The sequence below is a fragment of the Amblyomma mixtum genome, chromosome 6, assembly GCF_055824585.1.
Source record: "Amblyomma mixtum isolate Tamu chromosome 6, ASM5582458v1, whole genome shotgun sequence".
NCBI classification, from domain to species: domain Eukaryota; kingdom Metazoa; phylum Arthropoda; class Arachnida; order Ixodida; family Ixodidae; genus Amblyomma; species Amblyomma mixtum.
The window spans coordinates 74,857,378-74,884,348 of record NC_143017.1 but is presented as its reverse complement, the minus strand read 5'-3'; the positions used below and the strand labels follow the sequence as shown (position 1 = coordinate 74,884,348).

General features: G+C 47.2%; 1 protein-coding gene across 1 annotated transcript in view; it reads left to right on the top strand.

Annotated features, from left to right (window-relative positions):
* LOC149339401 (cell adhesion molecule Dscam1-like) overlaps nt 1–26,971 on the top strand; it is a 272,801-nt gene that overhangs the window by 165,327 nt on the left and 80,503 nt on the right. The window contains exons 7-10 of the mRNA XM_089548180.1: nt 3,815–4,090; nt 6,707–6,873; nt 8,981–9,230; nt 16,094–16,252. Coding sequence (XP_089404306.1) covers nt 3,815–4,090; nt 6,707–6,873; nt 8,981–9,230; nt 16,094–16,252 — 852 coding nt within the window. The remainder of the gene's footprint in view (nt 1–3,814; nt 4,091–6,706; nt 6,874–8,980; nt 9,231–16,093; nt 16,253–26,971) is intronic.

Here is a 26,971-nt window from a genome sequence, read left to right as displayed (position 1 = left end):
CTGAATAATTCCTCCCGCTTGCGCGTTTTTCTTGTTTTTTTTTTTTTGCTCGTCATGTTTCTTTCATAGCTGCCTCGCATGCTGGAATAAAATTTCGGGAAGTTTAACTCTTCTGAACCTAGTTATGCAGACCGAGAGCTATGTTTGGCTGCTTCGTAAGTCTAGCTTCTCGTTGCTTCTCGGTTTCAGAGGCTCGCTTAGCTCGCGTGCTCTGCAGTACACTTTCCCGGCGAGCTATATCGACTGGATGATCGGACGCGGCTTAAGGGCGACGCAGAAGAGTTGACGAACTCGGTCCGGCGTGCGCCTCATTCATGGCGAAACTGAAGGAGAAACCGTCGACGTAGCAACTGTTACATCCTCTGCTAGTCGCTGGGTATCACAACGGCAAAGCCTGCTAGCGGGCGCATCTGCGCCTCTCCCAGCCTGCCCTCTCCTAATCATGTGGTACCAAAGCGGCGGAACCGGCTAGCTCGCGGAGGCGCGCCTCTGCTTGGCGAGTCACGTGGTCTGCCTGCGCTCCGGGGCCTCAAGGTTAAACGCGCATCAATATTGGCATTTGGGAGACATGGAGTAATAGAGCTTTCGCTCTGAAATCATTTGGTTGCTAGTCAGTGCAAGCGAGTGTCTCGTGTCCCGCCTTAAGCGTCGTTACATCCTGTCCACCAAAGAGGGGTTCTTGCTACAACCTTATTAGTTGTCGCACAACCGAACGCGGATGTCTGTGCTAGCACTGTCGCCTGCAGTTCATTGCTTCATCGACAATGTTGTCGCCATCGGGAAGTCTGTAGAGAACTCAATCCTTATAAATGTAGTACTACCCAACTGGATTGCACTACCATCGATGACACATTCTTAAAAGGCACGCATTCTCTCTGGCCAATCAATCGCCTTCACAAATCACATACATTGGCAACAAGACTTTGATTCTACCCCTTGTGAAACTCCCCATAAGGTTCGTGTAGCAATTTCTGACGCTGGCTTGACGGCCGCCATGGCACACTGATCAACTGTGAATTCAGTCATAGGGCCATATAGAAAGCGAACTGCGCAGCTAATTGGAGGCTCCAGCGCCTACTGTGCCCCAGCAGTTGACGGCATAACGTGTCTGTGTTTCGATTGACAGTTCCCTGAACGGTAGGATTAAATATCTGGTCATTGGCTGGAGATTACGTTATGTGGTTGTCTTTGTTACTCCGCGGTCATCAAAAACAAAGAGATAAATCACCGCTTAGAGCTGTCCTTGTAAAAGAAAATTGAGAACAATGCTGACGGAAACACACGTAACAACGATGATTAGAATATAACTGAAAACTGGTGAGTTTTATTTCCTCGGCACGGCAAAAGAATTAAGGAATATCGAAAACGTTACCAGGAGGAGTTACAGGTTCATGAGGTTATTACCACTGAGCCAAAATGCCGGTACCGGCAAACTGCAAACAGAATGTTTCACCGCAATGCGCAAATGGCGCCTTTTTTTAGGTATTGTTTTGCTGCATTACACTTCTGTAATGCAGACAAAACACGCTCTACAGGCGACAGAGGTAATCAGCGTTTTAAACGAACTCTTCAAATTCACGAAAATTCTTATTCTTTCACTACCGCTAAGTGTGCGTGAGGCCAATGTGATATCAGGGAGCTTTAATTTTAATTCTCGCAAAATATAAGACTTTAAAACTGTAAGAAGAACAGTAAAGCATACAAGCAAAGAAAAGTCCCTGTGCATCCCTTTTGTTTATATCAATTTTGGCCTGGAACTCGGAGCGAAACAGCTTTTTAGTTACCAGAAACAGAAAAATGAAAAAAAAAGAGATATAACGTTTGTGAGAATTACTCTGCGGGAAACCGACACTAAATATCTACGCAGCAACCGAAGCAACGAAATAGGCCTCCTCGCTTCTAAATTCAATATATATGTAGATTGTGGCCGATTCTGTGTTTCGAAAGCGAGCGTTGCTCGTATCTTTTATTAAACTCAACTGGCGCGTGCTGCGACAGCACACATTCCCGTGTTCTCTCTTCCCGCGTGGCACTGCCGCAGGGTTTTCTCTCGATCAGCATCGCGCAAAGTGAAAGTCCGCATGGCACATCAGGCTCCACTGTAGGACACCCCAACATTGAATTTGAGAAAAAAATAGTTCGGGACGCTTCACTTTCTTCTTTTTTCTTGCAAAATAAACTGCAGTATTATAGTGAAGCCGGCACATTATGCACTCATACAGCCCTTCGAGACACTGCGCGCAAGAGCGAAACTTGGTCGTTTAATGTACAGGAGTGCGTTGTAATACTGAGGCAGCGCACATTCTTTTTCTGTTTCCGCCAGTTCTATTAACCATACCACTGCTCTTTAGTACTGAGTCCTAGTGTTTTAACACCCATCTTGAAGCGAAGATACAAACATGCTGTTCTGGTTTTTGCATCTCATGAAACTTACTTACTCAACCTAAACAGGTTAGCCATTGCGCACTTTTTTCTCCATCAATCATTTCGCGCTTCGAAAATGCGATAAGCGAGTAAAGAAAGAACAATGAAAAAATAAACCTGAAATACTAAAACACTTTGTCTTGCTGGCTGCATTGTTTTCGTTGCCCTTCCCCTCCCCGGCAAGCACAGCACATTTACAGTATTCCACAACGCAACCCTGCAATGGTGCGCCGACGTCACATTACGCGCTCACAGATTTCAACAGAGGTTTTCGAACACGCTGTCAACGTTGATTTTGCCAACAACAAAGCAAAGAATGTAAGCTGGGGAGAACATAACGATGATTCATGACCCATTGCTGAGCGCAGTCACTGGACACGGCAACCAATCTTTGTCAGAACGAAGGAAGCCACTACAGCTTTTCATAGTCTTTTGAACCACACCTCATCAAACGTTTTGTTTCTGCGGCTGTGATGGTTTTCCTTTCCTAGCCCAGAGCAAGGCCGCTAGACGACTACCATGATACGCTTGTTGTAACACAGTAGTGTCTTTGTTTGTTAGTTTCTTTCTTCTTTCCCTTCTTTCTTTCTTTTTTCTTCCTTTCCTTCTTTCCTTCTTTCCTTTCTTTCTTTCTTTCTTTCTTCCTTTATTTCTTCCTTTCTTTCTTCCTTTCTTTCTTCCTTTCTTTCTTTATTTCTTTCTTTCTTTCTTTATTTATTTATTTCTTTCTCTCTTCCTTTCTTTCTTTATTTCTTTCTTCCTTCCTTCCTTCTTTCCTTCCTTCCTTTTTTCTTTCTTTCTTTCATTATTCCTTCTTTCTTTTTATCTTCTTACTCTCTTCTTCTTCTTTCTTCTTTTCTTCTTTCTTTCTTCATTTCTCTCTCTCTCTCTCTACTCCCTCCTTGTTTCTTTCACTCTTTCTCTCTTCCTTTCTTCATTCCGAACAAGTGCAGCTCGCTCGCTCACGCTACCATTTGCCCTGCGATGGCGCCGCGTACGACCTTTGCGACAAGTATAGAGTCAAGGGGTCGTCCTGTGGGCCGCACTGTGTGGCTCGTTACGCATTGAATTCACCTTGAAGGTGAGAGGAGCCCTCGTCCTCAACGTTCCGAAACTTATAACCTTTCCCGATGGTAAAAAATCCCCACTACGTGGCTTAGAAGTGCCCACCTTGGGTTCCTTACTTTTGACAAAGGCTCTACATTCTTGAATCCAGCGGGTGCTATGGCTTCGCGAAAGTGGTCCTTTTTTCAGACATCTGTAATACGACAAAGGAGAGCCAGGGCTGGTGTAGTGACTTCAAAAACATTCTGGCAAGCTTGGTTTAAGGGTCCTTCAAAAAAAATTTTCATGTGCCTCTTCTTTCTCGACTGCTCGGATCCGAATCAAGCCCCCGTCGAAGCTCGCCTGGCGCCCGAGGTGCTGACGGCGCACGTGGGCCAGCCGGCGTCGCTGCAGTGCGTGGCGACGGGCCGTCCTGCGCCGCACGTGCGCTGGTACAAGGACGGCCAGGAGATGCAGGCCGACGGGGTGAGCGTGCGCCTACTCGAAGACCGGCGGCTGCTGCAGCTGGCCAGCGTGGGGGCCCAGGACGGCGGCATGTACCAGTGCCTGGCGTCCAACTCACTGGCGCAGGCGCAAGCCTCGGCGCAACTCATCCTCGGAGGTGGGCCAATCAATCAATCAATCAATCAATCAATCAATCAATCAATCAATCAATCAATCAATCAATCAATCAATCAATAAAAATGTTACTATTTATTAACTAATTACTCATTATGATTTACAGCTCATTGCACACGAAAAGTGCCTTCAGCGCATTTCAAAGCATTTTGTAGAAGTACAGCGCAAGTGCTTGTGCCCTATATTCACCCTAATTTCTATCCTGCCACATCATGCACGCAAATTCATCATGTTGGGGTGGAAGCGATCGCGAATGCTACGCTGCGTTAGATGAGGATCGTTTATCCGCCACTTATTCTCACGTTGCCTCGGGTCAGAAAAAATATCGCCTATACCTGAAGTATTATAAAAGCAAAATAACATTTTTTGTTTATTTTATTCCTCAAGAGTCTCATGTTGAGACATTACATTACAGTTCAAAATCTTCTCGCGCGTACAGGTGCATACAAAAATGAACGGTGCCCGCTATTGCCTTCAAATATTTTTACGCGCTGTCTAATCTGATTTGACAGCTATGGTGTGTGCATGCTTGTAAGGGATGTCAGTGCACTTACTCACGGGCAAACAATACAGGCAGGGAAAAGAAGAACGGAAAGGAAGAGGCGACGCCCAGTATGATACCCTACACGTGGCAAGGGGAACGAAGGGAGATAAATAAAGATGAAGAGAGGAATGGGAGATCAGTTCTGTACGTGTCGGTAGGCCATTGCTATGACGGTACCTAGAGCATAAACTGAAAGTTTATAGCTTTGAATTCCACCCTGAGTTCTTTATGAATTTCAGCGACACCTTTTTTGTATTTCCTCTGTGGCGAAGGTTTAGTCCAAGGCCCTAAACTCTTTACTTCTGTAAGAGAACGAGGGTCCAAGTGGTGAAGCATTTCAGCTAGGAGCACGAGCTCACTTTCAAACCAAGGCCAGTCAGAAAGCAGGCGCCCGATCGCCTCATCGCACCCGCATATCTCACACGCTGCAGTGTCTGCCATTGCGATTAGGTTGGAACAGAAGATTCTGAAAACCACTCCCACCCACAGGTGACAAAGCCGAAGAGCTCGAGGTGGTGCGCGATCAAGTTAACCAGAGCGCCGCAACAGAATTCTGTCCATGTTTTTGCGCATGAGCAAAAAGTGCGGGAACCGCGGCAGCTTCTGGTGCTGCTCGCTCCAACTCGTTAGTTCACAAGTATCCAATAAATGGTGGGGTCACCCTAAAAATGGTTGACGCTGCGCAAAAGAAGTAAACCCGTGCAAGTGCCGTCAGTCATTGTGCAATCACCGCCCTACACTTCACTACTGAGCAGCAGTCGGAACTCGGGTCATTGCGCTCGCCGCTTGATAAAGGCACGCGAGGTCGTCAGAGCAATGATGCGGATTCGTGCACTGACTCGAGGCTACAGGAACGCCACGGAATTGTAACCGAGCTACCCAGAACGGGGACAGCCGCAATCATCTCGTGGCAGGGAGAAATCGGTGTAGCAGATGGACCACGGTTTTTTCCGCGTCGTCTTCGCGGCTCGCGTCTCTATGCCATGGTGCATCCTCTGGTCCGCTGTCCGCACGCAGCCGACCAGCAGGCAGAGCTCACGTTGAGGGCGAGAGAGCGAGCACGCACTGATTGCGTGGCTCGCCGCGCAAGATGCCTGGGGTCGGGTGCGGCTGCAGGAGGTAATCTTCGATCACCGCACGCACGCCTTTAGAGTGAGTGGAAATACGCTGTTTGGTTGCTGCCAGGAGGCGACGGCTAGTTCATGTGCGCGCACTCATTAACCTGGACTCCGCAGCCACCTGGAACTCGTCGTGCGAGTTAAATGAAGCCACACTAGGCAAGCAGCTCCAGCCGCTCACTCATCATACATATAAGGGCGGGAAGCCCGGGTGCCGGTGTGCACGTGCCTCTATGCAGCATGGGCGCATCACGTCATATGGTACACGCGGGCGGCGTAGTTGCGAGTAGTAAGGCGAGAACGAGCTGTTTGCCCAGAAGCTCCACCGACTACTGAAAAGCGAAGCGATCTTGTCTGGCCCGGAGCCCAACCTGTAAACGAAGTGGCCCTGAAGCCACTTCGAATGACTCCGGTCAGCTGCTGCGCAGGGAACAGCGGCGCACGGCGCTTTTCCGTGGCGCCAATTGTCTTGGTGAACACCTTCGACACGGCCGGCCAAGCAGCTCAGAAACAGACATGGGGCAAGATGTCAATGAGCTACTCCTATTTCTGCAAAGATGTGCGTATTTTTGAGCAGCCATGGGGCCAAGGGCGTCGAAGCAGTAAGCTGCCGAAAGTTGCGCGGAACAGGCAGTTGACAAGGTCAAGGGTTCGCTGGATCGCGTGCGGTTAGAGACATCGTGTACCGGCATCGACGACGTAACTTCTTAATGTACAACGCAGCTCTTTATCTAAGTACGCATTAAGTACGCTGACGCAATGTATTTAAGAGTCTATGGCATCGACGCATTTTTATTGCATCTGATGCGATAAGCCTGCGTCACAATGCGCAGATGCGCTCACGTCAGGCACTTATTCGTAAGATATGATCACAATTTCTGGTATACATTGTGGTCAGGTAATCTAATGCCTGCCTTGTATCTATTTTTTTTCGCAGACACCGCTCCCGTGCTGCTAGAGTCACCCAGAGACTCTAAGGTGAAGCCTGGTGAATCTCTGCACCTTAAATGCGAAGCTACGGGCTCCCCTGCTCCCAAGATCACGTGGAGCGTCGATGGAATCCCTGCTCGCCGCATGAAATCCAGCAGAGTCGACATCAGTGAGGTATTAACTTGTTGCTCTGTACTACAGCGCCTGTACATCCAGTGGATATTGACTGTCCTGGATCCTGACTCAGAACTATCCCTCTCGAGGATACCCCTCTTTTGTCTGTTTGTAGTCGCGTTGTTGCTGGCAAAAAAAAAAAAAGAAAAAATGCGACGGGTCAAATATTTGCGACGTCAAGCAACGAAAGTGACACTCACCTACTTTATTTCTGTCTATCCTATATCAATATTAAACCTTAAATGGACTAGATTTCTTTCCGCTCGTAACGACGGCAATCTTGTCCTCTCAAAAGCTACGTCAGGTCCGCGCTTTGAATTCCGTACCTGCATTAGATGATAACCGGATGCTTCGACTTGCTACAATTTTTTTTTTCTGGTTGTGCTTTTTCACTTTATGTTTTTACAAAATAACGAAGCATCAAAAGGAGACGCTGTCATTATTAAACTCTCGAAGTCACCTTAAAATCAATTCAGCAGGTAATTCGAACTGCAGTACTATTTGCTCCCAGTGTTTGTTGGTGATAAAAGCCAGTATCTAAAATAGACCCTATTTAAAAAATTTAATTATTTTATTCGTGGAGTAATGCCTTCCACTTCTCTCTTTCTGAGTAGCTGTAATTTAGCTTCTGAAATGACCTTGTATCAACTGGCCAAACTGTGCACGTTGTTACGGTACATTTGAAAGCACACAGTATTACCGCATCTATTTCTCCTAATAAAGCACGCCTATTTAATAAGCGACGCAATTTTATCTGGAAGTCAAAGAAATTAAAAGCTGGTAAGAAAATTACTGTACATCCTGACAAGGTTGAAATGTGTAAACATTTTATTGCAATAAATTCTTCTGCACACGAGCAAAGAGTATCACTTCTAGACGGAAGTTTGTGGGACACCCCATCGTTGTCTGTTAAAGCAACTGGAGAGCGATGTGCATGGTGGCGAAGCAGCACAAGTGCACACGCAGGAGGCAGGAGTAAGGACAGCCCCATAATCATTCATCTCCCTTCGCTCTTTGTCCATGCACCGTTGCATTGCTTTACCACCTTGTTAGACCAGCTGGCACAAAAGTTCGTGTTGAGTGGAACTCTGTCCACAGTTGTCAAGAGGAATCTTCTTTCCTTTTTTTCCAACAGCGACAAAATATATATAAGCTCATTAGGCTCATCTTATCTTAGCTTTGTGCTGTTCTATAAAATACTTCGTGTTCATTTTCTCGTGTCTGTCCCGACGCGTAAACTGTTCGCATATATGTTTTTACAATAAAAACATTCCGTTAGGCACCGTAGAAAATATGAGTCCAATGAGCGTAGGAAAGGGCCGGACAAATTCAGTTTTCTCGTGAAGCTTTCCAAAGCAATACGTTTCTACGTTTGGTACTGACATTACCGCAGGAGAGGGCAATAAGAGAACTCTGCCCTGCAATGAACGGACCTGACTAGCGATGAGTGTAACAGCGCCATTATTTGCATTCCTGAGAACCATACTGGTAATAAATCACAGCCTTAAAAGCAAACGTGTATTAAACCTTCGTTTCCATGAGCAGCTCTCGACAGAAGCAAGTTTGTAGATGTGGCTGCAGTGAGCACGTACACCTTCTGCGCTAAATGAGCCGTTTTATTTCAGCTCGACGAGTCCATTCTTTATTTACGCTTATTTATTAATTTAAAAAAACATGTTCTCGACCTCTTAAGGCTACGCTCTAGCGTTTACGCAAGTATAGAAAGCATTCCGAGGCTGTTTTGTTCGGCGGCAGTGGCCGTCAGAAGTGAAGTTAGACAGCACACTTAATAATCGTCTGCGCGTAGAATGCATCGCCCAACTATCTTTCAACAATTTCAGTTTCTCTCTTTCATTCGACACGTGTACTGATCACTGGCCTCTTGGTAAAATCGCGGTCGCCATGTCTCCCAATGCACGGCGCTAGGGTCTGTTGGCAACCAACAAAAATGCCCTGTTGGTTCTCTGATCTGTTCGAATGCCACTAGTAGTAAAGTGTTAACTATCAACACAGTGGCACATTAAAAGTGTTCAAGTTGCGTGAGACCGAAATCAATACGTTTTGAATAACGTGTGGTGATTCGACTCCTTGTTTCGAATCGACGCAGGCCTCCCGCGGCGAGAACCACCTGGTGAGCTACGTGAACATCTCTCGCGTCCGTAGCGATGAGGCCGGCCTGTGGCAGTGCGTGGCGGTGAACACTGCGGGCGAGGTCGAAGCCAGCGCACGCGTGGCCGTGCGCGGTCCGCCCGCGGTGCGACCTTTCTCCAGCAACCGCACCGCGGTGGCCACCGAGACGCTGGAGCTGCACTGCGGCCTGCTCAGCTACCCGCTCCACTCGGTCCACTGGGAGAAAGGCGAGTCAGGGCGTAGTAGAGCGCCCCCATGTGCATGGATCTAGGGGGAAGTTACAGCGCAAGTAGGCACTTGTGGATAAAAGAGGGAAGAATGCGGGATCAAGGGCTGATTAACACCGTCACTTCTGTGTCCCGTCCCCTTCTGTTCTATTTTGACTGTGTCTAGTTGCGCTGTTACTACTGGTCGAGCATGCATGAACTACAGCCTGCCTACAATGTTCCATTTTCAGTGCAGCAAACAGGCTAGAATATATGCGCATAGGACACTTGTTAAGTGTCGGGAGCTTGTCTGGACTCTAGAAAAGCCAGCGGAGGATCGTACTAATGCCCCGATATAGTCAGAGGGTGCGGAATTTATCTGGCAGTTCAATGTGAAATGTGGCCATGATGAATGGGCAGAAACGTTTTCTTGGGAACGGTGGGACAATCCTGATAAGAACTCTGAAAGAGGTAGCAGTGAGAGCTTTGTAGGACACTGGTCTGCGAAGTTCCTTACTTGGAAGAGCTACTGAAATACTTTTCTAGAACTCCATGTATGATGTATCATACACGTTAAAGAACCCCAGGTGGTCGAAATTTCCGGAGCCCTCCAATACGACGTCTCTCATAGCCTTAGTCGCTTTGGGAGGTTAAACCCCATAAACCAACCAACCCTTTTGTGAAGTTCACGTAATGTTGACTGTGTTTCGCGTCGCAATGCAAAGCGCAGAGAACGCTGAGGTACAGTCGTTTTCATTGCTGATTTCCATTGTCGCTAAGCTGTTTAACGAACGGCGCAATTTTTGTGCACGATTTTTATTGCAAGTCACAGCGGTCAAAGAGCCGCGGCTCCTGTCTAAAAGCCAAAAACAAGCGCTATACTTGAGCTTCATTTATTGTTTATAATGGTGCGACAGAAGTAAGCGCAAATGAATAAATATACGGGCATAATATGGTTTCAGTGAGCGGTGAGAGCGTGTGAAAATTCGGCAAGTGGACTCGGTGGAGTGAAAGGCTCAGACTTCACTCTCTTCAGACCTCGCAAATATTTCTTCTCATTTTACGGCACACATTTCTGACACAAATAAGAGGTTTTCAACGGCTTCTGAGAATAAAGAAAAGGAGTGGAAACATGCACTTTTTTGTTTTCTGTAGCGCTTTACAACGCAGAAGCTCGTCAGTGTTCTGTAGGAGTTGGAAAGGTTTAACAAACGGGTTGTTCTTCCAGAACATCGACAACCTGAAGCATCTGTGTTGGCATCATTTGGTTCAATTGATTGACCTAGCAGAGCGCTTTAAATGCCTCCAACAGATATGTGTCGATCTTAAGTAGAGTCACAATAAGCGTTTTAGTGCCTGAACGTTTTAAGCCAGTCTGGCCTGTATTACTGAAAGGCCACGTATCGACTCTTTGCATCCCCGCTATTCATTTTTCTCATCGCATCTCCCACCGAACAATGTACTAATATCATCACTTGCAAACCATGTTAAGCGGATTGTAGCAAATCAAGAACACAAAACGTATGCATACAGATCCCAGAATTGCTTGAGATCACACTGTTCTTAACTCGATTTTATCAGCTTTATTTTTCTCTAGAAGCAGGGCATACCGACTTGATGGGCAGATAACGCTTCTTTGGCAATAAATAAAAAATTGAAATTTTCGTGCAGCATTCAAACATTAGATTAAGATTTTAACGCATTTAGTGTTAACATCCAGAAAATCCACATAGCCCTGGACTCTCGCATGCCCCCTGTGGGTGATATACAAGTCCTTGTCATCATGGTCTTTATTAAAATCGTGTCGGTGTAGCGAACCGGGAAAGGTAGTAGAATAAGCATAATGAGGGGCAGATAGAGGGCACATGACTGTGGTGGAACGGGAATAAAGAGATGAAATGACTGGACACAAAGAGAGTGAAAGTCAGTACTGTCGCGTTGTCTTCCAATTAGTTCCGTCCTGTACCAGTTACGGCCACCCCATACAAGGTATGTTGTTGGGCGAGTTAGATGGCAGTTATCATTCTTAAAAAGGCAGCGCTGGCGTACGACGGACAAGAAGTATGCACAACTGCAATTGACCCTATCCATTTTCCAACCAAACCTACCCACCTGACTCTGCCGCCCCCTGCTACTTTTACGTTACCTTGGAATCCACTTCGTTATCTTCAGGAAACGATCAGTCCCACTCCCATGTCCATTCCTTCGTGATTTCAGATAGGATATCTTTAACTCGCCTTTGCTTCCTGGGGCACTCTACTCTCTTTCCGGTCCCTTAAATTAACCCCTAACATTTTTCTTTGTACAGATCGCCGCGTTACCCTCAATTTATTTTCAGAACTTTTCTATGGCCCCAAGGTTTTGCTGCTCAGGTTCATATAGGCAAACATCTCGTTATTTTGATCCCAACCTTCTGCTTTGAGTGGTAGGAGCCGCAGTAGTACGTTCCATCTCCCGTGAGTTACTTAGTAATGCATTGTCATCAGCAGATGTCTCAACAACAGAGAGGAATCAGAAAATAGACGAAGACCGTAAGGCGAAGAGAGTGCGCAGAACGTCTCATTATGATTCAGTACATGCTTCGAATACCCGCACGCCCCGTGACACTAGTTTACCTAACGTCCTGGTTTATTTTACGTTTCCAACTCATCTGTCATTCATGCAACTTAGTAAATGAACCTTTCTTACCTTGATTTAATTTATATGTCCTGTTCTTTATATCGCAACGACTTAGAATAAAGGGTTTGAACTGAATCCAGCTACTACTCAGGGATTACTTTTGTTCTTTACTGACTATAGCGAAAGCATTCCATTGCTAGGCACCTCTGTTCGTGACCTGTGTATTTGTTAAAGAAACAGGGATGTTACCACTGCTACTATATATATATCGGTTAAAGGGGGGAAACAAAAGCAATTAAGGAAGTAAAGAAATCACTATTGAGAAAACTGTCCTTGCTTTTAAAGCTACATTCATAATATAAGCATACTCTGCTAGAAGCTGACGATCAATGCTGAGTAGTTCCTGCTGTCCACAGCAACATTTTACCACGCCAGAAACAGCAACCACAAAAAGAAGACATTTCAAAGCCTGGTCGCATTACTGAACTCAACTTGCACGCATCAAAAGTAAGCGTACATTCAATTGTACCCGGGAACTTTCATGTTTTGCCAGTTATTCTATGCGGCTTGTAAAATCCGCCTTTTTTTTTTTTTTCGTTTCGCACCTTTTAAAACAAACAATAACAAAAAAAGAGACACAGAAGCCTAGCTTTCAAAGGAGTTCTTTTTCCGTTTACGCACACGGCGGGTATCAAAGTCCTATTACTCGGGGACTAATTAAATTTACGGCGGCCATATGGCACCAACAGGGCGTAACGAGGCGTGGGCGCGCAACTTACTTAAAGCCGGCGACTGCTTGAAAGTTAAACCACTCTCGGAAACTGCGCACTTCAAAAAAAAAGAAGAAGCAGTTCGTATAGGAGGGTAGCTTTCCTGCTTTGAACAGGGTTCGTGCGTGCTTCCAGATTACGAGAAACCCAGAAGCTAGCTAAGGGCGGGGGAGGGTGTCTCAATACTAGCAGCGCTCGGCCACGCTAATAAACTTGATTTGCCGCGCTCGTTCTATTGAAAGAAAGAAAGAAAGGAAGAAAAATAAACGAATGAAATAACCAGAGGCTAACAAGAAGAGCCGAGGAGGCAGAAGCACGGAGACTAGAAGAAGACGTCGGGGCGTGGAGACACATTACTGCGTTTACATTTACTTCGACCCGCGCAGCAGTTTATATAACGGCGTGCGCAGGCCTGCGCGGCAAAATGAAGTAACACTGTCGCCAAATGAAGAGGCGCCGGAGCCGCGTTTCCGCTTCTCCGTTTACCCTCGTTTGCATTCGGCCGTTTATTAGTTTTCTTTTTTCTTTGTTTGGCGTAAAGAGGCGAAGCGTTAGAGGGGCCTGAACAGGACTTCGTCGTCGCCGACTCCGCCTTCGCGCGTTACGAGCGCGCCCTGGAGTGTGGTCGGTGCGAGAGTGCGAAGCCAGTCGGAAGTTTCTCTTGTTACTTCCGTGGGCAGCACGAACCCCTGGGGTCTCCGAGATTAAGCCTCCCTATATAAACTGCGAATTCGCCCCCTTCCTTAATTGGAGGCTCCCTTTGGAAATCAATACGACCGGAAGAGGCGCGAGCTGGCGCTAGCTAAGGCAAAGGCACCTCTCGAAAAAAAAAAAAAACAAGGAAAAGAGGAAAAGCACTGGCGCAGGGATAGAGATAAAAACTAAAATAAAGGAAGAAAGATAAACCGAGAGATGGAAATAAACCTGGCGCGCGGGGCACGCCACCGTCTCGTTTCAGAAGCACCTATACGTGACCCGCATCCGATCAGGGGGGAAGTGCGAGGCAAAACGGAACACACAAGAGCTTCGCTTTCGCTTCGAGAAGTTGGGGAAGAGGAGGGAGAGGAGGATTGGGTGCCCGAGAGAAGTGGCTGATCAGGCGAGGAGAAGAGAAGCGGTATCAGGGAAGGCGCCTCCTATAGTGCCGTCTTAGTTAAAGCGCGCCGTGCAGGGGCGCGCGCGTGCAGATGGCTTCGAGGATCGTATATTTGCCCCGACATCGAACGTTGGGTGTAGAGGCCCTTCCCTATTTCCGCTCACCTCTCCATGCCGCTAGTTTCTGAGCCGAAGGTGCGTTTTCGTGTTGTAGGCTCTAACAACGCTGCACGCGTTTGCCAGATATATCGACCAAGTTGTACGAGCGTCAGGAATAGATTGTGCTGTCGTTCACTTAGTTTATCGATTCGATACTACGCGTAGTTCCACAAAGAAAAAAAATGAAAAGGAAGCAGTAGAACGAAGAGAAAAATATGTTTCGTTCGCTGATGATGGTTCTGTCCTTTTCAATCAGCTTTCCAAAGTGTAGTATTTGAAAATACCATTCTGTTTTGTCTGTCTAAATGGTTTAACTTTATCCCAACCTAAGTAAACACAGTAAAACAGTTTAAGTAAAACAGTAAGTAAAACAGTTTAGCGCCCTGAGTAATTCTGAGGAAATACCCGGTCGGTATGTATTATTAAGCGATCAAGTTTTGAAATGCCGACAAAACTATTCATTCTGTCTATATTACTACGGGATCATATTTGTGCCATTAAGGAAAGCAGGTAATAAAAACGTGGTTTTTATCGTTTGTGGTCAGCTTCGAGAAACTGCCATCGTCTGTGTTTAAAAGTAGAGAAAGAAACTTCAAGAATTGTTTCGGCGCGGCAGACAAAGACAAGACGTAGAAAACGCACCACAGAGCGCCGTGTGGTGTGTTTTCTAGGTCTTGTCCTTGTCTGCCGCGCCGAAGCATTTCTTGAAGTGTGGATCACCAACTGGCCTACAAAACAACCCTTCTAAAGAAAGAAACGCCGAGTCGGCAACACAGAGAACCAAAAACTTCATCCACTGATGAACCGCAGACATAGTCGCACAGAAGCTATAATGGCAAAATTTGCGACTAAGATACTTCTCGAAAATTTTCCTTTATTGTGGAACAAATCTTCGGTCACTGAAAATTTCATAAAACGTCTGTTGCCGTTTTTCGACCTGGTCAGCGACCGAAGGTTCCTTCTACTATGCTAGTATACGGCATTCCATCAAATCCTGCACTACATTTTCTTATTATAATACCGGTTCGCATCCACAATTTCCTTTCACAAAGAAATGTGACGACAAACGGGAGAAGGAAACAAATGGTGTTAAGCGTACAATGCAAAAATAAAAATTGTAATGGTTAGTTAATAATCAAAGTTCCTGAGGATCGAAATTTTAATTTTTCAGGAGAGTTTTTCTGAGCACTGTGTTCGCCAGTTTGTCTGCCTCATTTGACTGAACCAACGGTACCCCATAAATCTTGCGCAGATTCATATATTTTGAACATTTTCCTTCTGACAAACTGGTGATGTTTATAACCATGTAAAACTCGCATAACGGATCTTTCGAGTGTTCCTAAATTTGTGTTCTCTAGTTCCTTATGGGATAAAGTGCACGGGGATGCTCATGGAAGTGGACCGCTCTTAGCCCCTACTGTGTTCACTTGTCTCACGCATGGCTAATCTTCAATTATTTAGTGCGGCTGCTTCAGTGAAACATAGACTAGCATTCTAGATGTCCTCAGGTGCTGCCGTAGCAAATTATACAGGCCTAAATGCACATCGTTTGTGACTCTAGTATTACCAAAAGACTTATTTCTCGTGCAATAACTTCATCTACCTAACGGCCTCTCAAGTCATAGTAATGGCGCCACTCGCTGAGACTAAGCTTGCTGCGCATTTAAAAGTTCTGGCAGTGGCCGCTGGATCCCACCCCTCCACCGAGGAAACGGACCGCAATATTTACTATTGCGCTTTAAAGGCCGCACACATGAGAGCTTAGTAACTAACTTCTTCGCACGTGGATAAATGAGACGCTAATTCACAATGCGCAATCAGCGCTCATGTCCACACTCACAAGAAAAGCGGCTCGAATTTCACATCGAATCTGTCTCTCTTTCTCTCTCGCACACACACACACACACACAGACAGACACACACACACACACACACACACACACACACACACACACACACTCGCACTCACACTCACACTCACACACACACACGCACGCATGCACAAACGCGCGCACGCACGCACACGCACGCACACACACGCACGCACGCACACACATGCACGCACACACGCGCGCGCGCGCACACACACACGCACGCACGCACAAACGCACGTACGCGCGATAGAAGCGTGAAGTAGAAAGCTTTTTTTCTCATGCTACATTTCTTAGCAGAAGCCAAAACAATGTTCGTCCGCGTTTTTGCGTGCCTCCGTGCCTAAGAGGGACGCTATATTGCGTGCAGATGGGCGCAAGCTTCCCTTCCACCACCGGCAAAAGGTGTTCGCCAACGGCACCCTCCTGGTCCTGGCCACCACCGTCCAGGACGCCGGCCAGTACACCTGCGTGGCATCCAACGAGGAGGGCCAGAAAGCAAGCGCCAGCCTACACGTCGCCGTCAAAGGTACGAAAGAACCGAACGGTGTCCTCAAAAGCATACGCGCGGTCTTTGTCGGCCACTTCGTCAGTCGGCCGCTGACTGCGCACTTGACAAAAGCGGTGATCGATGTCCGCTCAGCAACCCTCGTTGCACTCTGAGTACTTTGATGGTTCGGTCTAGAACGTAAAGAAGACAGACTCATTCTCTCGGTATAGCTTTGGAGGGCTTATAACGGTGCCGTCAAACACGCAGGAATCTCCCCATCTATAAAATAGGATGGCTAGAAAAATAAAAAGATGCAGTATATAGAGCGAAGTGTAGTGATTGACACCGTGAATGCAGCTGAGAATGCTTCCTTGTGAGTGCACTCCCCATTTAACGTTCCTAGTCCTCAGAACACGTCAGACCGATAGTGGTGCCCGCCATCCCCTGAAAACACATGAGCGACAGCGCTGGGTACACATAGAAGATTGTGCTTCGTGTAAGCTCTGTTTGGTGCACGATTTTGTTCGCTGTGGTTGCGTGGGAAAAGTGACGGGAGTGTGTGTGCCTTGAGAGTACACAGAGCGACTGTTAAAATCAGTGCAGGCGGCGTAACGCACGGGATTTTATTCGAGTTTTAACAGTATACAGGGTGCTTCATTTAAGACTTTACACAATCTTTAAAAATAGGCCTTTTGAGTTTGAGGAGCGATTTTTCCGGCATAGCATTGTCAGCGGTGAACTGCATCTCAATACAGCTAAGGCGTACTAACTAGCAGGCTGGTTAACTCATATTGTATAGTTAACTTTTTTACTATTACCGCTGGTCTCCTTGATTATTGAGAGGCGTACAGCTCACCGTAAGTAATGTCTATATCAGTTTTTAGAGTTTTGAAAACGCGATTACCCTCGGCGCTGTGGCCCAACAAATTTTGGCTGCCTCGACGAGCAAGGTCCACTGCAGAGATTGCTTTGCCTGCAAGCAACCCGCATGTATTTTGGCGTGATGTAGGCAAAATATGTTGGGCCACAGCGCCGAGGGTAACCGCGTTTTCGAAATTCTAAAAACTAATATGGATATTACTTACGGTGGGTTACATGCCTCTCAATAATTAAGAATAGTTTAAGAATAATATTCTTAAAAATTGTGCAATCTTTCTTGTATTGACAGTAAACAAACAGCAAGTGTGCATTCCGCAACGTGGATGCTCCTTCTGTGAATCAAGGACTGATTCGATTAATGTGGTTGCATGCACACAAGAGGACATAATACGTTCGCTTGGTCTTCCTACATTGCGAAGCATCTTAACGGCATCAAACAAAAGAGTAGCAATACGCGCATATCGAATCCGTTTCTTACGAATATGATCGATATGCCATGGCCCAAAGTACCGGTTCTTTGCTTCTTGTGCAATCACGTGTGTACACTACTATAATGCGTTGATAGTGAAGTTTTCTCAATTCGCAGCAATGACGAATACACTGTCATTGTAGTGCACAAAAATAGCTGCACGATTTTCAACAGCCCCTAAACCCCACTTCTGATTGCCGACAGAACAAGCTTCCCGAACGAAGGTTTTACCAGAACTCGTCCAACATTTAAAAGCTTTTAAAGTTTCGTCTCTCTCGCTCTCCCTTTTTCAGGTATACCCAAAGAGGTGCTCGAGCTCTTCTTAAGATCCCTCGTTTATTTTTTTTTTTATAGAAACTCTTAAGCATATCTGAGATTAAAATGGAACCACCGGTCTCCTATATTCCTGATCTTCAGTTTTTACGCACGCGCACGCGCTGGCATGCATCCGCAGATGCAGGCAATCGGAAGAGGTGTCGGATGTAGAGCTTCCGCTTATGTAAATCCTTTCATCCCCTTTACGTGAGGCAGCACGCATAAGGGACGCCTGCGCCATTTCTGTGTTTTGACAGACGACGTCACCGCTAAAAGAAAAGAATGCAGCGAGCACATTATTCCGCCAAAAACAACCCATTCCAGCGTCTGAAAATTCGAACACTTAGCCCTTTGGCACTGCACCACAAATTGAACATATGTGGACGCACGCCTTTGAGTTAATGGATACGTTCAGTACTTGCGCCGCCACACTTGTAGACAGAGCACACTGTCTAGCGGCTTGTCTTCTTCATTTTTTATGCGAAGCATACTAAAATAGCCCAACCCAGCTCCTCGAGCGCGGCGGTGTCGTTACCATTGACCTTTCTTGACCTCCATGTCATACCACGTGATGCGTGACGTCACAGCAGATGAAAACGAGGGCCCAACTCGCGCCGTCGCGCGAGGCGTCGTGACCAAGGATGACCACGTGGTGCGTGACGTCACAGCAGATGAGAAACGGGGGCCCAGCTCGCGCCGTCGCGCGAGGCGTCGCGACCAAGGAGGACCACGTGATGCGTGACGTAACGACATAGGAGAAACGGGGCCCCAGCTCGCGCCGTCGCGCGAGGCGTCGCGACCAATGTGTTTCCTGCTTCTGCCGCTAGGTGCGCTGTAGTGAACACGTGATGCTGGAGCGGCGGTATACAAGGGGGTGCGCCTGTCTCTGCTAGGCGTACACGGGATAGAGATGCCTCCTGGAAACAGGGCTGCTCGTTGGAATGAGAAGCAAAAGTTGCGGCGTGCTACAGAGACTGATGAAGAGCGTGAAGAACGTCTAGCCAAGCGGCGTGCTCGATATGCAACTCGGCGACAATATGCTTCGCATCTGACTAGGCTTAACCTAAGCTAAGCCTCAGCCATTTTTTAGAGCGCAGCTCTTTGGCGTCCGTTCCTGGGTTTCGCGTCGTCGTCGGCGTCGGCGTCGGCCTCGTAACCAGCTCCGCCCCCAATGTTACGCTTTTCAATTGGTCGAAATGCTCGTGACGTCACAGTGCGCGAATTTCAAATGGGGCCAATTGTACTTTGGCTAGTAACCATGCAACCAATCAAAGGGATCGTATAGTGATGCTGCAACTAAGTTGGACTGAATTTAGTTAATTGCTTAATTAATCAATTAGCCTAATTAATATAAGGAGAATGAAGAGGTCAGAAGAAAAGAAAAGAAAGACGCGCGCCGCAGCGACAACAGCGTCCGCGGAAAGAGACGCTGCTGAAAATAAACAGATAAGTACAAAGCCGCGTTCCCTCCACCACCACGCACTTCCCCACTCAGTAAGACGTTGCTCGTTTCATATACGTTGTGTCGAACATCCTAGACAGTTCCAACAATTGACAGGTTAATGACAGAACACGATGGATAGAAATACAAGAATATAAATATGAAATAGCCTAATTAGCCTTTCTAGTTAGACCGCATAAATCAATAAAACCGAGAACGAAATTGGTCGAGTTGGGGAATCGAACCAGGGTCTCCGGAGTGCGATACGAGCACGCTAGCCACTCCGTAATGCCAGCTGAATGGTTTAGAATGAACAAAGGCGCGTCTAGCTAATACGGCGTCTTCGTTCACTCCCATCTTCCCCCTTTCCCTTACGGCGAGGTGCAGGTGTCCACCCAGATATGCGAGAGATACATTTCCTTTCCTCAAAAAATAAATTTACCGTCCAGCAAGGCGTACAGCCGAATTGGCGATGGCGTTCTGTGGACTCCCTGGCAGCGTTGCAAGACGCTGTCGCGTTCCACTCTTACAGGCGAAGCTTAACATGTTAACCACACATCAGTAACACACGCAGACAGCCAATGGACGCGTCATTCGCTGGCAGCACTTGATTCATCATTAACAACCACATTCTTAACGTACGCTCCCTTGCCGCACATGCCAAGGACGTACACCACGATCACATTCTGAGCCATTCCTCTGCACTTTGCTTTGCTGAAACCTGGGTGGATCCCGAAGAGCCTCTCGAAATCATAGATTTCCTATACTGCTGTGGTGCTCGCAGAGACCACAACAGAGCGGTGGGAGTCGCTATCTACTTGCGCACAGGTCTCTCTGCAATACCAGTCGAAATGTTTGGCACGTCACATGAAGTTGGCGAACTGTGCGCCGTAAAGTTGCCCAACGGCTTGCTGGTAGTAGCTGCCTACTTCGCCTCTACCGCACTCACGAAAGATGTCGTGCACTTCCTGCAACTCGCATTAACCGTCCATCGATCCACACCGATGTTAGTAGTGGGGGACTTTAATGTTGACATAAAGACAAACAGCAATTTCCTAACACTTATGCGGGAGAACATCCCGTTCCTCTCGCTCGTAACGCGTCCCACGGCTGTGACAACCTCGCGAGACACTTGTATACATCTCGTCTTTGAGAATCAAGCATTGGTGTACCAAGTCGAAAATATCAGTCTATTTCTCCGACCACAAAGCTTCCTTCATGACTGTCAAGAACTGTTAGTGGAGTCTTTTTAAAGGAATACGTGTGAAAAATAAAAAAAAAATTCTGTGATAGCGCATACATGTGTTGCTCGATTTCTTTGCCTCAATCTATCGAAAAGGTGAAACAGCTTATTTGCTGCGCTCAAATTTCGCATTAGGGAGTAACGTAATCGTCGGTAATTTTTTTTTTTTAATGCCTGACACTTGAAAGATCTGTTAGGGACATAAAATAAAAAAAGGCGTAGGTCAGTGCCATCGATTTATATCTAAAGCAGGTATTTTAGTCTTCGCTCTCAATGCTGGTTACCTATCTCCATGGTTGCACGCTTCCCGATTCAACCAGTCACAGTTTGTAGCAACCAATCACAGCCACCCGTTGCTTCTGGAGTATGTCAGGCTTCAGCTTGCTCTTTACTATGTACGTAAATAACTTATCCATTAACGTATCTTCTTCTGTTAGTCTTTTCGCAAACGACTAAGTAGATTACCGCGAAATTCATGATGAAAAAATTACGAGGAACTTTAGCGGCTAAAGTGGTGAAAGGCGAAAGCCTGAGTGCTGCATTCTGCTACGCGATTGTTCACTGCACATTTTGTTGGTGCATTAACTAACTGCCAATTAATGACTGTCACCCAGACTTCGCGCACTTTTACGTGGGAAGCTCCCAGACACCCTTAGAGCGTGTGGGGGTAGCGGTCTCGGACTCGAAGGAGATGCCCTCGACTCAGCGTGGCAAACTCAGCGGATACCAGCCACCAAGTGACAAGAGGTTTTTGGGCGTTCGGTGCCCAGCTTTCGCTGGTCGCAAGCCAGAGAATGGGTCGGAGCCAGAGGTTTACAAAACAAAACAAAGTTTATACAGCAAAGAGACGATACAGAGGGTTTCACAATCACTAGTACAGACACATACAAAGTGATTAACAGAACAATGCAACTCGTGCAATGTTAAACTCGAGAGAGAATACAATACAGAGGCAATATTGCACCTAAAGTGCACTAACACAAGAGAGAGAGGTAAACAAAAAAAAAAACACAATTTGTTCACCGGGCACTGCGGCAGTCCGACGACCAGAGTCCCACGACGATGCCGTCCCGCAGACTGGCGAACGTTGCCTCGTTGGTCCGTGGCTGGCCGAGTGGTGTTTTCCCCGGGAGTCGAACGGGCGCGCTTCTCCGAAGCTTAAACGGCGGTCCGGACTGACTGTTAGCGGTCAACGCCTTCTTTTATAGGCTCGCTTCCACGACTGTTTGTTCTACGCGCCAGAGTAGGCGCGCACATACACGCAGCATTTGCAGTGCTGTCTCCCTTCCCTCTTCTCACTGGCCGCGCGTCCCCATTGGTCAGAGGTCGGGGGTCGCATCTCGAAGTTTCGAGCGTGTTCTTGAGTGGCGCCGTCGCCGACGGGCGAGGGGGACGTGTCTTAGTGCACGCAATGCTACGTACGCCCTTTCCCCCCGTCAGCTGCAGAAGCAACTCGTCTGTTCCAGAGAATTCGGCGTGGATGACTCATTCCTTCGGCGCACGCCGTGGCGGTGGAAAGAGAGGCACGCGCTCGGCGGGGGCTTTCCCTCTCTCCCGTTGGGCTCGCGCCGGCGAGACGTCGTGCGCGCGGCGGTTTTTCTTTGTTTGTTTCTAAAATTGCGCCGAATTTTGTGACAATGACGCTTAAGCTTCGCTTTTAGGAGTGGAACGCGAAAGCGTGTTGTAGCGCTGCCACTGAGTCCAAGGAACGCCACCACACGTTCGGCGCTATGCGTTGCCCTTTGAGCGCAACGCTTTTTGAGGAAAGGAAATGGGGCTGTAATTCTGTCATCTCGGTGGACAACTGAGCCGCACCGTACAGGGAGGGAGGAAGTGTGAGTGAAAGAAGAAAGAGGGGCCGTAATGAAGAAAATGAAAATTGTATTTGAGGAAAGGAAATTGCGCATTAACTGTCTCACATATCTCAGTAGACGCTAGTCGAAAATTGTATTTGAGGAAAGGAAGTCGCGCAGTAACTGTCTCACATATTTCGGTGGACACCCGTCAAAATTCGCGCGCGGTGACGTCACGACAATTTGGACCAATATGAAACGCGGACAAATACGCCTTGCTCGTCGGTAAATTGGTTTTTGAGGAAAGGAAATGTATCTGTCTATCATATCTCGGTGGACACCTAAACCTCGCCGTAACGGGAAAAGAGAAAGATGGGAGTGAACGAAGACACCGTATTCACTAGACGCACCTTTGTTCATTACAAACCATCACGCTGGCATGGCGGAGTGGTAGCGTGCTCGACTCGCACTCCGGAGACCGGGGTTCGATTCCCAAGCTCGGCCAATTTCTTACTCGGTTTTATTTATTTATCTGGTCTGACCAGAAAGGTTAATTAGACTAATTGGTTAAGTAAGCAATTAACTTAACTCAGTCAAACTTACTTGGAGCATCACTATACGATCCTTTAATTGGTTGCATGGCTAGTAGCCGAAGTACAATTGGGCCCGTTTGAAATTCGCGCACTGTGACGTCACGATCGTTTCGACCAATTGAAAAGCGTGACATTTCTGTCGACAGCTCCTGCTTACAACGATGAGGCATTAAAGGCGTCCGCCTTAATATGGTGTTTCTATCCTCCAGCCTGCTACTAACTGCGTTTTGGAACAGTCACTGTGTGGAACATTGAATGAAACACTTATGAGCGGAAGCACACGAGCGTTTCTCGCAGGCGTACCGCATGCTCCTATTTATAACTTTGGTAATTTTTTTCTGGGAAACTGTAACATCACACAAGTACGAGGGTGTTTGTCTAAATGACTTGTCTTGGAAAGTTGTCACTGTAGCGAATATACCTAACCCAATGCATAGTCAGTTATCTGAGAGGGAGTTTGGTTCTTCTTCAAGCTCATCAAAACCAGTGCTGTATAAAAGCAGTTCCACTTAAAATGAGAATATAATGTGTCTGTCTCAAACCGCGATGCCAGATCTCCCATCACTGACCAGGAACCTGCCCAATGTCGTGCATGTCATTTTATAGTTACCACATCATCGTGCTACTAACATGACTTCCGTGAAAACTAGTTTATCTATACCACTTCTTTCGCAACGTAGGTCAATATTTTGGTCGGATCTATTTCGCAAGATTTAATGTAAAAAGCATTACCTTAACGGAAGGATACTAACAAGGCCATCTTAAATTTCATCATGAATTGATGACTGTCAAAAAGTTGTAGTTAACTTCTGCCACTTGGAATCACGTTTCTAGAGATATCGCTGGAGTCCCGGACATCGTTGCTTTTCTCAAAGCCACATCATTTTTTTTTCCGCTCCAAGTGCCTCTTAACTACGCATTACAGCTCGCTCTGACAACTTAAGCTGTTCCCCAGTGCACTGTGCAAAACCCCAAATCTCACTCTAAGTATAAATAACATACACCGCTTCACACGAGTTCAACGTCGGTCGGCAGAAAACCTTCTTCATTACTTAGCTCTCTGTAGCGACTTCCTATCAACACCGCTCGTAATCGTCATCTGAGTCAGTCTAACCACTTTGTTCGCATTCCGAGAGTGCGCGGCGTCTCTTCAATAGGCTGGCTCGCCTCATTGTTCCTCGCCAACAGGCAGAAACCAAACAGACCGCACACGCATCAAGCGCAGTGGAGAGCTTGCTCCTCACGACAGACAAACAACAGCTGTCAATACGCCGACACTTGTTACAATGGCGCGCGGACTCCCGGCGCGCTCTTTTGACACACGACCGGTGGGGGCCAAAAGCAGAGCACAGCGGGTCGCCCTTCGCCGTCGTCGTCGCCATTGTTCAGCTCCTCGGCTAGAAACACACACAATGGTGTCGCATTTAGTAGCTCGCGCTTCCTCCAATTGTTGGCGAGGACCCCGCTTTTCTGGCGACGGCCTAATATCACGCCCGGGGGTTTAGAATTAGATTCAAAAGATCACACAATGATTCTGAAAACGCCGCGGAAACGGGGCTCACTCCTAATTCTCCACCGCTGTGCAAACAGCCCGCGTGAAATGAGTTCCTTCACTGAGCCCACCCGCGCGAAGCGCGAGCGGGGATCTCTGTTTACGCTGGCTATTGCTGCTTTACTTTCATTTGTTTACTTTTTTGGATGGAAGCCGGGGGGGGGGGGGGGGGGGGGGTGCATCACAGCGCTTCCTCGGAGCTGAGAGAGTAATCGATGGGCGCCCTTTGCCCTGGGTGCCCGCTGGCCGAAAGAGAGCGCCGTAAGCGACACGCTTGTCTGCGTCGCGACACACACCTCGCGAAACAAGAAGCTCGCTGCGCGTGAAATGGCGTCACGCTGTGACGTGTGACCCCGACACTACTTCTCTACCTTCTCCGTGACTCTGAAAAGGCTGCTCCATCTTTGCCGGTGAGTCAGCGCTTAAGAGGAAGGTAAAAATAGGATGGAATGAGAGAATAAAAAACAGTTCAGCTCAGAAGTTTACTCTCAAGATGGTGATCTATGCCATCTTTCTTCGGGGATAAAATGGTGGTGCCTTGGGAATTAATATTTGAAAGGCTGTGCGCTAAAAAGACGTTCACAGGAAAAAGGATAGAGACGACAGGAAAGAATCGCAACTTTCAACTTTAATGACGACGCACAGCCTTTCAAATATGAATATGTACCAACTAGCCCGTCAAAAAGCCTTACTTGGGAATTAAAGGTCGCGAACTCGAAGTGCGAAATTAACTGCGCAGCTTTTGTTTACAAACGCCGAGAAACCGTACGGCAGACTTTACGTCAGTGGTCGACATTACTGCGCTGACGCTGTTTCTTTGCAATGTCACTTCTGTAACTTAGCCGCGCGAGTCGTATTGCAGGGTTGTCGCTGGATCAGCGGCGTACCCCTGTATGCTTGATGTGTGCGCTTTTGTGGGCTGTCATCACGGAAGCAACGGCTCAGCATAAACAAGTGTCAGGTCCGTACGTCGAGGAGGCTGGCGACATGAAGGTCGACGGCCTAAAGTTGGAAGCCGTCAGCAAAGTGTTTGCACAACGCATCAAGCAAAACCACGAGATGAAGAAATGCGTCTCCGGCGGAGCGTCCCTCCGCTGTGCTCGTTCCCCGTTGCCACTCCCTCTCAGTGAAATGATGGCGCGTGACAGCAGCTTACGCACTTCATAAGTGGGTGTCGAGTGGATAAAGTGTCGTAGATGCCGCGTAGATGAATCAGAAAGCGTTTCTACAGCTACTTACTGTGCAGCAGAGTTCACGTTTGGAGTAAGTGCTACCTTCCTAGCATTAGATGGGTGTCAAAGCTCTCGCTGCTGTCGTGTATATTACGTTGAAATGCTGCGTTGTTATCAGAAAATCTATTCGCCATATGGTATTGACGAGATGGTTTTATTCGAAGGCGATGTATGAAAATGATGAAGACTTTGTTTTGTTTTTCGTGAGAAGGATAAAAAGGTAGTACAAATCGATGCTCAAGACTGACGGTCCCGGGGCCATCGCAACGAGAATAATTTGGGTCTCATAGCCATTTTATGGCGTCGGTTAGTGTCGTTGCGCCTGTGTTTACCGCCTTTGTCTTTTCTGGTTAATAAAAGCTCCGTTTACGGCGAGTGAGGTATCTCTGGGATTAGAACTTGGTTTCCTATCGATACAGGCCAACTTCCAACTAATCCAACTAGACCAAACTTCTTTTTCTCTTGAGTGTCCCTTTAATTCGTATGCATAGCTTTGAAGAAGTGCTCTTTGTCAGTTTTGAAAACTCGAGTCTGATTGCTGCGTGCTCTAAAACTAAACAATATTAGAACTTTACTTGGTTGGTGGCAATCTAACCAGGCGAATTCTGTGCAAAAAAAAATTCTCCGCGACAAAACAAGCGAGTTTCTCACAAATTTAATGCGAATAGTTTTCCTGTGGGGTGTATATTTAGACCGCGGAGCGCTACAGCCGACCCAGTGCCGCGGGGACGTGTTCTGGTCACTCTCATCTCGCAGGATGCGAATTGTGCGAGCATTGCTTTTCTTTTTTTTTTTTAGCACCTCTGCATATTGCCACGTTTGACTGCGAGCAGTACAGAGGCCCCTGGTGTCCGTTTCACTCGGCCCTCGAGCTGCGACTTTCTCCTCGTATTATTTTCTCGCTGAACACAGTGGCTCCGGACCCATGGCTACGGCGTGCTGTTGGTGAACCCATCATCTCTGAATTAAATCTCGCCAGCAGCGGGCTCATTTTGATGGAGGCAACATACAAAACGCGCGTGTGCTGCGCGATGTCAATGCGCGTTGAAAAACCCCAGGCGACCGAAAGTAATCCGAAGCTCTCTACTACGGCGCCTATTTCTCTCTGCATTCTCTCTTTGCCTCATTCATTCCTTCTCTCGTGGCGTAGATCTGATGTCAACCTTGAGTCTGCAATTTCTGCGGTTTTCCTTTCCAAACGAAAAATTTCCATTTGCATTTCGCATTACTTGAAAATTGCT